The 12,483-nt window shown below is 47.6% G+C and overlaps 1 protein-coding gene across 6 annotated transcripts in view; it reads left to right on the top strand.

Moving 5' to 3' along the window:
• GDPD5 (glycerophosphodiester phosphodiesterase domain containing 5) overlaps positions 1 to 11,497 on the top strand; it is a 156,914-nt gene extending 145,417 nt beyond the window's left edge. For 5 of the 6 annotated variants that reach the window (XM_032201666.1, XM_032201643.1, XM_032201651.1 and 2 more), the window contains exons 13-17: positions 263 to 410; positions 3,165 to 3,247; positions 5,825 to 5,839; positions 9,752 to 9,864; positions 11,174 to 11,497. In XM_032201666.1, the coding sequence (XP_032057557.1) occupies positions 263 to 410; positions 3,165 to 3,247; positions 5,825 to 5,839; positions 9,752 to 9,864; positions 11,174 to 11,289 (475 nt within the window). In that variant the 3' untranslated portion in view covers positions 11,290 to 11,497. The remainder of the gene's footprint in view (positions 1 to 262; positions 411 to 3,164; positions 3,248 to 5,824; positions 5,840 to 9,751; positions 9,865 to 11,173) is intronic. The other variant, XM_032201682.1, reaches the window with a different exon arrangement.
• The last annotated feature ends 986 nt before the right edge of the window (positions 11,498 to 12,483 follow it).

Below are 12,483 nucleotides of genomic sequence, written 5' to 3'. Positions count from 1 at the left end.
TCTGAAATGGGCTGTGGCCTTGGGCAGATAGTGGCTGTGGCCTTGTGGCAGAGGATAAGAAAGCTTTCAAGTTCAAACCACTCGATTGCAATGCCCTTGGGTTGCTTATGAGGCGACTGTGCCCTATTAAAAACCCATTTCATGCACTTCTAACCCAATAAATCTGGATTTCAGCAGAGCAGCTGGTGTGGGAGCTCTCCTCTTTGAGCTGAGGGTCTGATGCTCGCAAGACTCACCCCTCGCCCCATCTGTCTCCTGGCAGGGACTACACCACGGCAAACCTGAGTGTGAATCTCTACACTGTGAACGAGCCCTGGCTGTACTCCATCCTCTGGTGCACTGGTGTCCAGTCGGTCACCTCCGACAGCTCCCACATCCTTCGCAAGGTGCCTTTTCCCATCTGGCTGATGGTAAGCACGAAGGCCAGGAAGGTGCTGGGAGCCTCTGGAGGGAGGGGACACCGTGGAGGGGTGGCCATGAAACACAGCATCCATACAGCCGGGGGGTTTCTCCAAGAAGGTTTGCTTGGGTTCAATGTGCTGTTGAGGTTTTTCACCCTCTGTATGCCTGAGACCTGCAAAGGGAAAGGATTAAAGCACCTCTTGCACAACCCCTTCCTTCAGGTGGCCTCGCTTCTCCCCATGCAGGGTTTGGAGTCCTTGGAGAACACAACACACATCCTGTTTAATCCACTCAACTTTTCCATATTTCTCCAATGGAAAAACAAACAAACAAACAAAAAAACACTTTCCAGACCTACTGCTAGAGTTGCAGGAGAAACAGCAAACATGGCTTTGTGTTTTAGGCAAGATGTAGAACTAGGTTTTTCACTGCTTTTAATACCAGATGCGGAGAGGTTTACCTCTGGCTATTGCCAGATACCCATCATGTAGCCAGCAAACCCTCTGAAATCTCTGCCGGCACTTTGGGTGTCTGAGCCAAACAGAAATATTTGTGCTGGAGCAGAGGGAAAATATCTGCATCAAAACATTCCCAAAGCACGAGCTCAGCTATGGAGGCATACATGCATGCGATGGGGCTCTTTTTTTGATAACAGATCCTGATGGGGGTAGGACAGGAGACAGCTGTTTTGCCCACTGTTCTGGCAGATCCCTTGGGAAAAGGGAGGTAAGATGAGCACAAGAAGAAGTTAACAGGCTTTAGTGAGTTATCCACATCTTTAGTGGGAGGTAGGAGCTTAAGATTATGAACATCTGTGCACAGTGTCCTTAGCCTTAGCTTAACCTTCTGCTTGTGTCTGACTACACAAATTCACACTGGTGTGCGCTGGAAAATTGAAAAAGGTCACCAGTCTGAGGCTGCTGGAAGAAGAGATTATCATTGTCTGAACGCTGCTGCGGCAAACATCTGTCCTCTGCTACAGCTGGCAGGAGCTGTGAGCACATCGCTGGCAGCTTTTTGCTGCAAAAGCCTCATTGTCAGAGATGAAATGCAGCTGGTGTAGCTGGAGCCCTCCTCAAAGGGCTCTGCCATCTGCTGGATTTCCAAGTGAGCCCTCTGCTGTGAGCACATACCCCTAAATCCTCTGACATGCTGTAGAGGAGGCGTTTGAAAAGCTCAAGCCTGGGGTTCAGACCCCAGCTCGATATTCTCAAAGTGGGTAATCCCTGCTTTTTTGGGGATTCTCCCTCAGATTTGAGCTGCCCTCTGGTTGGTTACGCTGAATTGATGAAGATTTTGAAGGGTTGCAAATGGGAGGGTTTCAGGAATAGGTCTTAAGCTGAGTAAAGACTATTTAAAAAAAATTAAATATATTGACCCCAAAGGAAGAGCTCTTCCCCAAAATTGGAAACTGTGGGTGACACAGAAAATTCCTGAGCATATTTTAGTGTGGATGAGGCAGCACAATGAGTTTTCTCTGCATGATAGATGTCTGCTGGCCCATGCTCCCCTCTAAAGAGGTGAGAGCATGTCTTGAGTGCATGTCTTTAAACAATAAAAGTAAGTAAATTAAAAAAAAAAAAAAAAGACAAACAAAATCAAAAAACACCACTTTTCTCTTTTTGACCATATTGAAATTCCAATTTCAATAAACCTGCTCATAAAACCTTGTTTTGGTATCAAATCCTGCTAGCTGTGAGCCTTCTGCAGGACTTTACAGGTATTGCAGATTTTTATTTTTATTTTACTTTTTAAATCATCAACATAGGGTCCTAGAGTTTGCCCAGAAAGTCATGTCTACAAATTGCTTGGGATATATCATCTAACCTTTGACCCACAAAATAACCTGATGTTTGTATCTTCAGTCGTGAAATGCTGTTGCTTGGATAAATTAAAAATTTAAATGCGTAGGTTTTCTTCTAACCTAGAAGACTCCTGAGTTTTCCTTCAAAACAATTATAATGGCATTCTTCTGCCAAGAAAATGTGAAATATCAATTTTGCATCTGTTGTTTTAGCAGATGCAGCAAATGTAACATTACAGAGAGATCTTCGTGCGATGTCTACACCCTGCCAAATGTCACCTTTCTGTAATTAAGCTGGGAAACACAAGGATTAAATCTCCATCAGAAGCTTTGGCTAATTAAAGCTTTGCCCTACCAGCTCTGCAGTACATTTTCACAGGGTTACTCGAGACACATAAAGAGGTAGTGACCAGAAATCAAGTTGTTCTCTGCTGGGAGATGGAGGCAGCAGAGCTGATGGCTCCCAATTGATGTTGCCCATGTCACCCTACTGTTGCATGAGCTCCTCCTTTTGCATTATGTATTTTATTCCTCTAATGAAACATTACTTGTATGTGTTAATGATGGTTGTGATGGATCTGTCTGGTAAGAAACCAGCATCCTGGTTGGAGCCATGTTGTTCAGGCTTGGTCTGGCAAAGCAGAAGTTTGTTGGCCTCTTACCTCACCTAGGGGTACAGCTGAGATAGGAAACTCAACTCCAGCCCACAAAGCTCTGAGAACACATCAGCACGTGAAAAGAGGCAGAGATTAAAATTGTTCCTTTTTGTGATTCTTCCTGATAACATCACTTTGGGTCATAGGCAAACATTAGAAATGTCATAAACTTTGTGATTTATACGTGACTCCTTCATCTCTGTGCTCTTCTTTCCGCCCTGGTGGTAACTTTAGCAACGTGTGGTCTCCGTGTGATTATGCCAAACTTTCAGATCTGCTCCTGTTTTTTTTTTGTCTTCCAGCCTCCAGACGAGTACCGCTTAATCTGGATCACTTCTGATCTCATTTCATTTATCATAATTGTAGGAGTTTTTATATTCCAGAAGTAAGTAGCATTGTTATGGCTCAACTCTCGTGTATTTGTGGAGTGTGCTTTCATTGAGAGCGTGGGGTGGAGATGGAAGAGAGGGCTGCAGTGCTCCTCAGGCACTTGGATTGCAAATGCAGGAAAACTGTTTATTGAAACTTCCTACAAAGACTGCAAACAATAAGTCATTCCACTCCTGTGATGACACTGAATTGGGTGAAGTCACTGTTTTTAAGAAGAGTGAGACATCTCACAGTAGGAGTGACAGACTCCTCGCTCCTCTCATAAATGCGTGTGGTAGAGAAACCGTAAATGTTTTCTGGGGAAATGGATTTAAATGCTTTAAAGAAAAAAGAGAATATTATGAGATTCCACAGTTTTTATAATGTAGGCTTTTTTTTAGATTTTCTTAATTTATTTGGTTTCCACTTGATGAAGAAATGGAAACGTTTTAAAGCAATGTATTAAGTGATGCAAAGCTGTTATGACTGAACAGATCAAATCAGTTGCTTAGCCTGATGCTTTGAGAAAATTTTCCATTTTTCAAAGAAAACGGGGAGCAATGAGTGCATGGCAGAAGCCTCTCGTCAGCCCAGGTCACTGAAAACAAAACATTTTCAGAGCATAGAGCCCAGGAGCAGGGCTAGCTAAGACACTGATAAGTCAGTAGGAGATAAATCAACTTGCTAATGGCAGAGCTGGCCAAACTACCCTCCTCTTGATTATAAGGGAGGAAACCACGGTCTCCTCCCGGTGATGAGCCTTTTCTCCTAGGAGGCATTTTCGCTGTCAGTGATGACAGTGTAATAACCCTCTCTGGGAAAATGCGCGCTCAGGAGGGGGGAGATGTGCTCCCTCCGGCGAGAACAGCAGCCTTCTCCTGGGAAAATGTGTCATTTTGAAATTGCACCCCTCTCTTCCCTCAGCTTTATAAACTCATCTGCTTTAGCATGCACAAACTACTGTCCTAGAGACATCAAGGGGCTTACGCTTTCCTTCCCTCTTGAGCTCCGAAATGCCTTTGTGTCAGGAGTAGCAATTTCATTTCCTTCAGCCTTATGAGCTGGTGATTTTGCTGTCGCATCGTCCCAGATCATCTGCCTGCAGCAATCCCTTTCCCTCCCCAGGGTAGATAATTACCTGGGTAGTTTTGCCATGCTACAGCAGGCTATTGCTCCTGCCAGCACCTGCTATGGGTTTGACTTCAGGCCATATGTCGGCTCTGGTGATAATTGTCCCTCTAAATTCGTGACTTGCACAGTCCCAGACCAGTCACCGATTCCAGCACAGGAAGATAGAATGAGAAACAGATACAGAACCCTCTTCTCCGATTAGATTTACCAACACTTAATGAAACCAATGACCCAAATGAGCTTTGCCAATGTGTTTATAATTTTGCTAAGAATGATGGTGATTCAAATTGCGGCCATTTAAACCTTTCCTCCAGAAGGGCAGTGTGGCTGCGTTGTCTGGAAGCTTTCTCCCCCCCTTCAGATTCATCAGCTGGTTTAATGAGAGATTTCCCTACAAGAGATTTCCCTACTCTTCAGGCCCTGTATTTCTCTGCCAGTTACAGAAAGGCAGGGTCTGACGTCTCTCAATGCTCCTCTCTCAAGAGCAGAATTCAAAGGCCAAGGCAATAAGACACTTGAAGTCTTTTGCATCATCTCCCAAAGCTGCTTTTAGCAGGCTTTCTGAATCAGAAGGCCACGGCTGAAGAAATTAGACTGAGTCATACTGCTGAATGTAAGCTGTAGGTCCCAGAGCAGAGTGAGCCGATGCATGCCTGGAGAGCAGAAGTCCCAGCTATATGGACACTGCACTATCTGGACTCTTCCTCTCTTCACAAGTTGAATTTCTCCCAGCTTGGAGATGGTTTGAAGGAGTAGGGTGAGAGGAACGAGGGTAAAGGATGGAAGGATTAATATGGCGAGGGTCAAATGTCTTCTGTTGGATCTCTGCCTTGGGACAGCCCAACCCCAAGTTAGCAGAATCAGGGAGAAACTCTAGTACCAGAAATTGCATTTTCTACAGCAAGGCTTGCTCTTTTGAGAGCTCCTGCTTTGTGCATCCTGGCTAGGAGACCCCCATCTCCCTGCTGTTCATGGCTTCTCCACCACGCAGATGAATGGGTAGCAGCACGGAGGATAAACCAAAACTAAGCTGCAGCAGAACTGCCCAGCTACCTGCTGACGTGGCTCAGCTCCAAGAAGCAGGGCTCAATGTTTGGCCTTCAATATGTCGTGGTGTGGTTTAGTTTGGTTTCCTGAAGCCCTCTTTTTGGGGCAAAACGGAGCCGCTTCCTTCACGCGAGGGACGAGGGGGTGGGTGGGAACAGAGGCACTGCTTCGATGTGCTCGTCGTCTCCTCTCCGCATGGCTTCTCTCTCCTCCGTAGCCACGGGCAGGGGTTGCTCCTGCTCTTCTGCTTCAGCTCTGGTGACCGGATCCTGGCAGCCTCTCCAGAGGGGGAAATACCGAGCGTGATGACTTCTAACCAATCTCTTTTGCCTCTTTGCCTTGTTTATTTTCTTACTGCTCTGACTGTTGTGCATGTTCCTCCTCTTTCTCTCTGCTGCATTCTGGCATCTCACAGCTATCACATGATCAGGTAATTCTGGTGCTTTCTTCCTCTTTCTCTTTTTCATTCAACCTTCCTTTCTCTCTTTCTTTCTCCCTCTCTGCTATGGCTTCACTGCAGAAGGACAGTGCAGGGCACAGCTTTTTCGGGATGCTTTCAAACATCTGGCTTCAGAGGGGGACCACAAGGGTCTGAACTTTGCATGGTCCATAGCCATGAGCACCACAGGAGCCTGATGCTGAAGCTGGTGGATGTTTTGAAGGCAATCTGACCTTTTGTTACGGTGATCCAAATCACTGCCTTTTAAAACAACCCTGATTCTGAGCTCCTGCGGTGTGTTGAAACTGGGAAATTCCCAGTGGAGACAGTGCTTTCTCCATGGAATTAATCTCACTGCAAAATATCTCCCTTCTTTCTGCATTTACCAGAGGTTTTTAAGACAAACCTCTTCTAAGTTGGCCAACTCTATAGAGGAAAAAGTAAAACTTATATGAAGTATCACTTCTCCAGCCCTGGAAATGAATGAATAGGGCTAATATCTGACAAGATTTGGCTCAGCAATTGCTGTACTCATTGAGTCTCTTCCCAGCCACACCACTATGAAACTGGAAGAAATACAGTATGAAAATGAAAATAGTGCTGCAGCCAGGAATGGGATGAGCCTGGGATGTTGAAGTGCCATCAGTTGGACACCCAGATTTCTCCTTGCATTGGCTGTTTTCTCCCCAGTAGTTTTTATCCCACTGGAGGGAAGCGCTGCCGCCTTTCTGCAGTAAAGCCTTTACCACGTCCGTCCTCGGACCAAACTCTTCACGCGTTACCTTCTCCATTCCTTCCGCTTTGTGCCATGGGGTTGTATTTCTGAGGGCTGGCTACTCCCTAGGTGTGCTTAGCCCTCCCCTCTTCCCCTGCCCACCCACTGCCTTGGGGTTTGGGGTTGGCCACCTGGAAGCATTGCCTGCTCCTCAAGGTACCTTGGACTTGTGGCGTTGCGTCCTCGCGTCACCTCCCTGAGATGGGGCCAGGCTGAGCCCTCCAGCGGTGCAGGGAGGTTGGGTGTTTGCCTCCTGCCACCTCCCCGTTGCTTTTTTCACGGGGGTAGGGAGAGGAGAGAGGCATGGAGGAGTGGGGCAGGCTTTAGAGAAGAGCTGTAGCAGGACGGGGATGTGCAGTTGTGGCTGGCTTGGCTCTTTGCTCCCTTCCATTTTATCACCTTGGCACCAATCGCCTCTATTTTCCTCCCAGTCTGCCATTTCCCATCTCCTTCCCCTGCCATTTCTCCTCCAACCCAACGGCCCCAGTGGTGGCCCTAACACTCTGTGTGCTGTCTCTGTGTTGTTGTCCCAGTATTTTTTAGTCTGTTCCCACCCCGTGTCCGTCTGGTCTGCTTTGTTGCCAACCTCCCAGAACAAGACCTCCCTGCAGTCTGGCTGGCACAACGAGCCCCTCTCTGGGCTGCCCTTTTTGCACACTGCTGTCCTAACTGTGGCCGATCACAACAGAGTCCAAGGGGGTAGGAGAGGTGTTATTTTCTATTAAACAAGCTTTCTGGCATCCCAACTCTACTGAGCACAGCAGCAAGTGTTTCATATGGTGTAGCTGGAATTGCATCACGGTTAAATGCTGATGGCTTCTCTGCTAAGCCATTTTTGTAAAAAATGGGGGTGGCTGCTGAAAACTTGGCTTACTGTTGTAGCTGCCAGCGGTCCCATGCAGAAGCTAAAAGAGTAATTGCATGACCCCTGCAAATTTGGGCTGGTTTTGGTGTTGTGTCTTGGGTGGGTCCCATTTGAAAACACATCCCTGCTGTGAGCTGCTCCTCTTACCCAGCACTGAAATTCTCACCTGGATGCCCAAGAAATCCTGGCTGGATCTGCTGTCACCCTCTACTAGCCCAGTAAAAGGCCCTCGGATTTTGGGAGTGAGGACTTGGGATTCCTGGGGTCCCTCTCTTCCAGCTCAGGTTGCAAAGACATTGCCCATAGAAGTGGTGCAAGAGCTGTTGGAGAGCCTGAGTTGGGATATCCCGTTTGGAGCTAAGAGAGGAAAGATTTGTTGACAGAGCCTTGAGGTTATATGGATGGAAAACTCAATTTGAAACCTTCTTAGCTTATTCAAGCAGAGCAGTGCACTCCTGCAAGAGTTACAGGCCCCTCGTGCACGTTTAGCTGGCCTGGGTCTGACCACAGCCACCACGTGAGATGGGGAGCAGAGGGCAGTAGTCTTTCTTCTTGGCAAGAGGTTTCAGAAAAGGACCCTGCAGCCCTTTGAGGCTGGGCTGTCCAGGCCCCAAAATGGCCCATGCCCTCCATGGGATGTTTAGGATCTGGGGGCAAGAGATGGTTGTGCCTCTTGGCCATGCAATGCACCAGGATTTTCATCATTAGGCTGTTGTGGGCATGGAGAAGACGTGCAGCAATGTTTTGGTTTGATTGTGGAATGTCTTATCCTGTGAGATCCTGTGCACATATTGATTTTAGGATCTGCCTATGTGGGACATTAAGGGCAGAAATGATCGTCTTCTAAGTTAGAGCAGCTCAGCTTAGATGAAAAAGAAAAATGTTTTAATTTTTTTAGTGCTTTAATGTCTTCTCCACTGCGTGCTTCTATGTTGCTTCTGTCCATGGGCCCATGCGTGGTGCAGTGTTGCCATCCCAGCAGCCACCTTCATCTGTACCTCAGTTATAGCCTGACAGTCACCTGCTGAGATTTGGGAAAAAGAGGGAAAACAGAGGGAATGAGCACCAGCTAGGTTTGGAAGAGCTGCAGAACCTCATCTGTGGGTGTTGCTTTGTCGGGCTGAGATTTGGGGGGTGCTCCTCAGGTTTTCTGCCCCCGGAATGGGGAGGAGGTTATGCATTTAAGAGAAGGCAGCTGTCACCCCAAACCAGAAAAATTACATTCTCCTGTGTGGGTAAGCCACTAGATGGTGCCAGAAGATCAGAAACCCCATAAACCACCGTAAGTCTCTGCTGTTTTTCCATCAAATAGCTTTGTTACATCCCTGGTTCTGGCAGGGAGAATGGGAATAACTGAAAGCCTTCCTCTCTGGGCAGGAGATAGGGAGAATTGGTGGGTTTGGGGCCACGAAAGCCCACCAAGCCCTGCTTTTCCCCTATTTGCAGTAGCCTGCCTTTCTCTCTTAATGCCAGCAGCTCTGCAGCTGAGGTTCTGTGATCCAGGGAAGCTCCCAGGATGAAAAAGAGGTTTAAAAGGAAAATCCTATGATTTGGCTGCAATCGCTTATTACTAGCATCAGTCAGTTTATTTATATGCATTCAGTAATTAGAATAAAAGCCTGGCTGACTTTAATGGGGAGCCGGGTTCCTATCAGCCTCATTGTATTCATGAAGTTTTGTTTTTATAAGAAGTCTGCGTTTTGGGTAAAAGCCTGTAAGCAAAGACCTGGCGTTTGGGAAGGCAAGTGGGAGAAATTATGATCAAGGGCATCGTATGTGACAGCTACCTGTGTTGAGACTGCTTTGAGTTCCCTTCAGACCATCTTGTGGTGATGTCTCAGGCTTGAGACCTTTATTTGACTTTGAGCTCTCTTCTCCTACAAGCGTGAGGGTGCCACATAGTGAGGAAAAGGTTCTGGTTTCTTTACTTGGCTTGGTCTCTGTTCCCTATTTCCAACCCTAAGAATCAAAATAGTTCACCCCTACAGGGCAGTTGGGTAGCTGATGTGGTCCTCGGTGAAATTAATACACTTAGGATGCTCAAGGTGGTTAGAGATGACCAGTTTTTATGTCTGTACCCTCCCTGAGATAACACACTCATCTCCAAACATCTTCCTATCATGCGGGGTTGTGTAGGCACCAGGGCAGGAAGGTGTGAGGGTCTTTGGGACTCGGTCTCCCCAGTGTTGGTGGCCACTTGCTTGGAGAGGACGCTCCTGGGGCTGAGGCCTCCAGCCCCTGATAACCCCTTCTTCTCTTGCAGGTGGCGTTTAGGAAGCATCAGGACCTACAACCCGGAGCAGATCATGCTCAGTGCTGCTGTCCGCCGGTCCAGCCGGGATGTCAAGATCATGAAGGAGAAGCTGATCTTCTCGGGTATGAATGGGGCCGGTCGCACGAAGCTATTCGCTCCATCCTACAGCTGCTACCTGTTGGAGGGGAGATGGTTTTGATATGGGTGTCATCTCCCACAGCTGGGACAGGGCAGCTGGACCGATCCAGCTGCACTGAACCACTTGTGGGACGTGGTCCTGCCTCACCCATCCCAAAATGTTCCAGACCTGAGCACTGATTTGCTCATAAATCCTGCTTTTAACTTCCCAAGCTGTGCTATGCAGCTGTCTTACACTGTCTCACACCTCCTCTCTTAATTACCAACACTGTCAAAACTGTAAATTAAAGCAGTGCTGTGAGTTGCTGCAGATAATGGTGACGAGTTTGAGGTAGACCTGGATCCCTGTCATCCTCCCAGCCTTTCTGTGTTAGTGTATGCTGGCTTCCTCTCAATGATCCAGCCTCCAAGAAAGATCTCAAAAACGTGTACAAAGAAAGAAATGTTTAGCTTTAAAAGATTAAAGTTGGCACATGAAGCTGGAGAGCTCACATTAGGAGGGATGTGAATATAAATTGCCCCTGGAGCTCTGTTGTTGGTGTTCATTCCTCGTATCAGGGGCTAGAGACCTCCAGCAGGGATCAGGGTTTATTGTCCTGGATGTACACACACACAGCCAAAAAGACAACTCTTGCTTCAGAGAACTTATTGTGGGCACGGCAAGCCTGATTCTGCCCTCCAGAAACAGTCAAAATGGGGAATAAATCCAGGGAAACCAGAGTGAGAAAGCAGTGGGTCATAGCAAAATTAACTATTTCCACTATTTTCTAGACGTAAACTGTCTTCGACACAAACCACCCTGTGAGGTAGGGGATGTGTGTTAAGGATTTGTGCCTCTGAAACAAATGGTTTTGCTTAGGGTTGGAGTTTAACTATTAGAACATTGATGGGGGCACGGTTTTCCCAGTGAAACCAGTGACTACTGGAGTCTCCCCAGTTCTAGAAGAGTGGCTGGGGTAGGGATTAAGTTTGAGTATCTTGCATCCTCATCTCCAAAGGCAAATAATTCAGTCTGTGGCATAGCATCACTTATATGGGGGGTTCCAGTTTTGCTTCTGATATTGACAGGACACTCAGGGTCTGAAATTTAGAGGTGAGCCAAAATTTGGGGGCAGATCGTATTCACAACTGGTTTAAAATGGTGGCAGTGTCACTAAAGCCAGGGATTAAATCCCTGTAGGATCAGACAGACCTCACGTGCTGGCTGCTCGATGGCTGTTCCCTCAACCACAAGCTTTCTCCTGGGTCTTTTCACCCCTGTGATGATGCCCTCTCCTTCTTTACCCTCCCCAGAGATCAACAACGGCGTGGAGACCACGGACGAGCTGTCCCTCTGCTCCGAGAACGGCTACGCCAACGAGATGGTCACCCCCACGGATCACCGGGACACCAAGCTGCGGATGAACTGAGGGGCTTCCAGCCCAAGCCCACGGGTGGCCAACCCCACGTTCGCTCCGGCAACGAGAGCCGTGCTCTCCTGCTGGCCATGGGACGGGACTTTGAAGGAACTGCTGGCTGGGCAGCTCGCCCCTTCCCGTTCCACCATCAGTGGCTGCTCCACCTCCCTGGTTGCGAGGTTGGGGGGGCTTTTGTTTTTTGTAAATATGTAAAAAAAAAAAAAAAAAAAAAAAAAAAAAATCCGAATTTTGTCTTTTTTTGGTGTAATTTTTCCAGGGCATGAGTGGAAATACCACGTTCATTAAATCCTCTACCCTTATGGCTGAAGTTATTTGAATTTTGATGTGACAGCCTGAGTCCCGGGGGGGAGCTGGGACAGCTCTCCCCACCCTGCTCCATTCCTTCCCTCGGTGCAGCGACGGTGTAGCTGAATTGTTTAAACCGTATGTTGTGAAGTTCTTGTGAAATGTCACTTTTGTTCTTTTTTCCTTGTTTTTCTTTCTTTCTTTTTTTTTTTTTTTTTTGTTTGTTCCCTTTCCTCTCCACCTTCCTGGGCAATGAAGTTTTAGCTCTAATTTAACTGTTTGGAGGAGAGAAACTTTCCTAGGAGAGGAGACTGCTCTTCCCTGCTGAAGCTCAGAGCTGGGGAAGGAGCTGCACTGGCTCAGTCACTTGGGCACCTTCTCCCCATCCTGTCCCCCATCCCCAAACCCTGGATGTTCACGAAGAATGGCCTTGAGATGTTCTGCTGTAGTCTGAAGGCAAACCCTGTGTGGCAGCTGAAGCTTGGCCTCTGCTGGCAGCAATGCTTGGATTTTGTCCTTGCTCTTTCTATCTTCATGAGTTGGGCTCTGTTGGCAGCCCAGATGGCTTGCAAAAAGCAACGCCACGGGCACCAACACCCCTCATGTCTGGCTAAAGTGCCTGCCACTCCGAGTGGTGTCTGCAGATGCTCCTTGCTTCGCCATGCAGGAAGAAGGGGTGGTGATGGTGCAGTGTCAGCCCCTCCGTGCCAAGCAGATGCCCGTGCATGAAGGAGTTGTAAATAGTCTGGAAGGCGAAGCAGCCCAGGAGAGTAATTTATTCCTGCAAGGAGACTTTTCCTCCTTGCTTCAAAAGCAGGGTCTCTAAAGCTGCATGTTGGTGTCCTCCAACGGAGTGATGTGGTTTTTTTTTGCAGCAGCAGATGCTGACAAGCTGACAAC

The sequence above is a fragment of the Aythya fuligula genome, chromosome 1, assembly GCF_009819795.1.
Source record: "Aythya fuligula isolate bAytFul2 chromosome 1, bAytFul2.pri, whole genome shotgun sequence".
In the NCBI taxonomy this organism is placed as follows: Eukaryota; Metazoa; Chordata; class Aves; order Anseriformes; family Anatidae; genus Aythya; species Aythya fuligula.
Note: the sequence above shows the minus strand (reverse complement) of the source record. Positions and strands in the feature narration are given on the sequence as shown.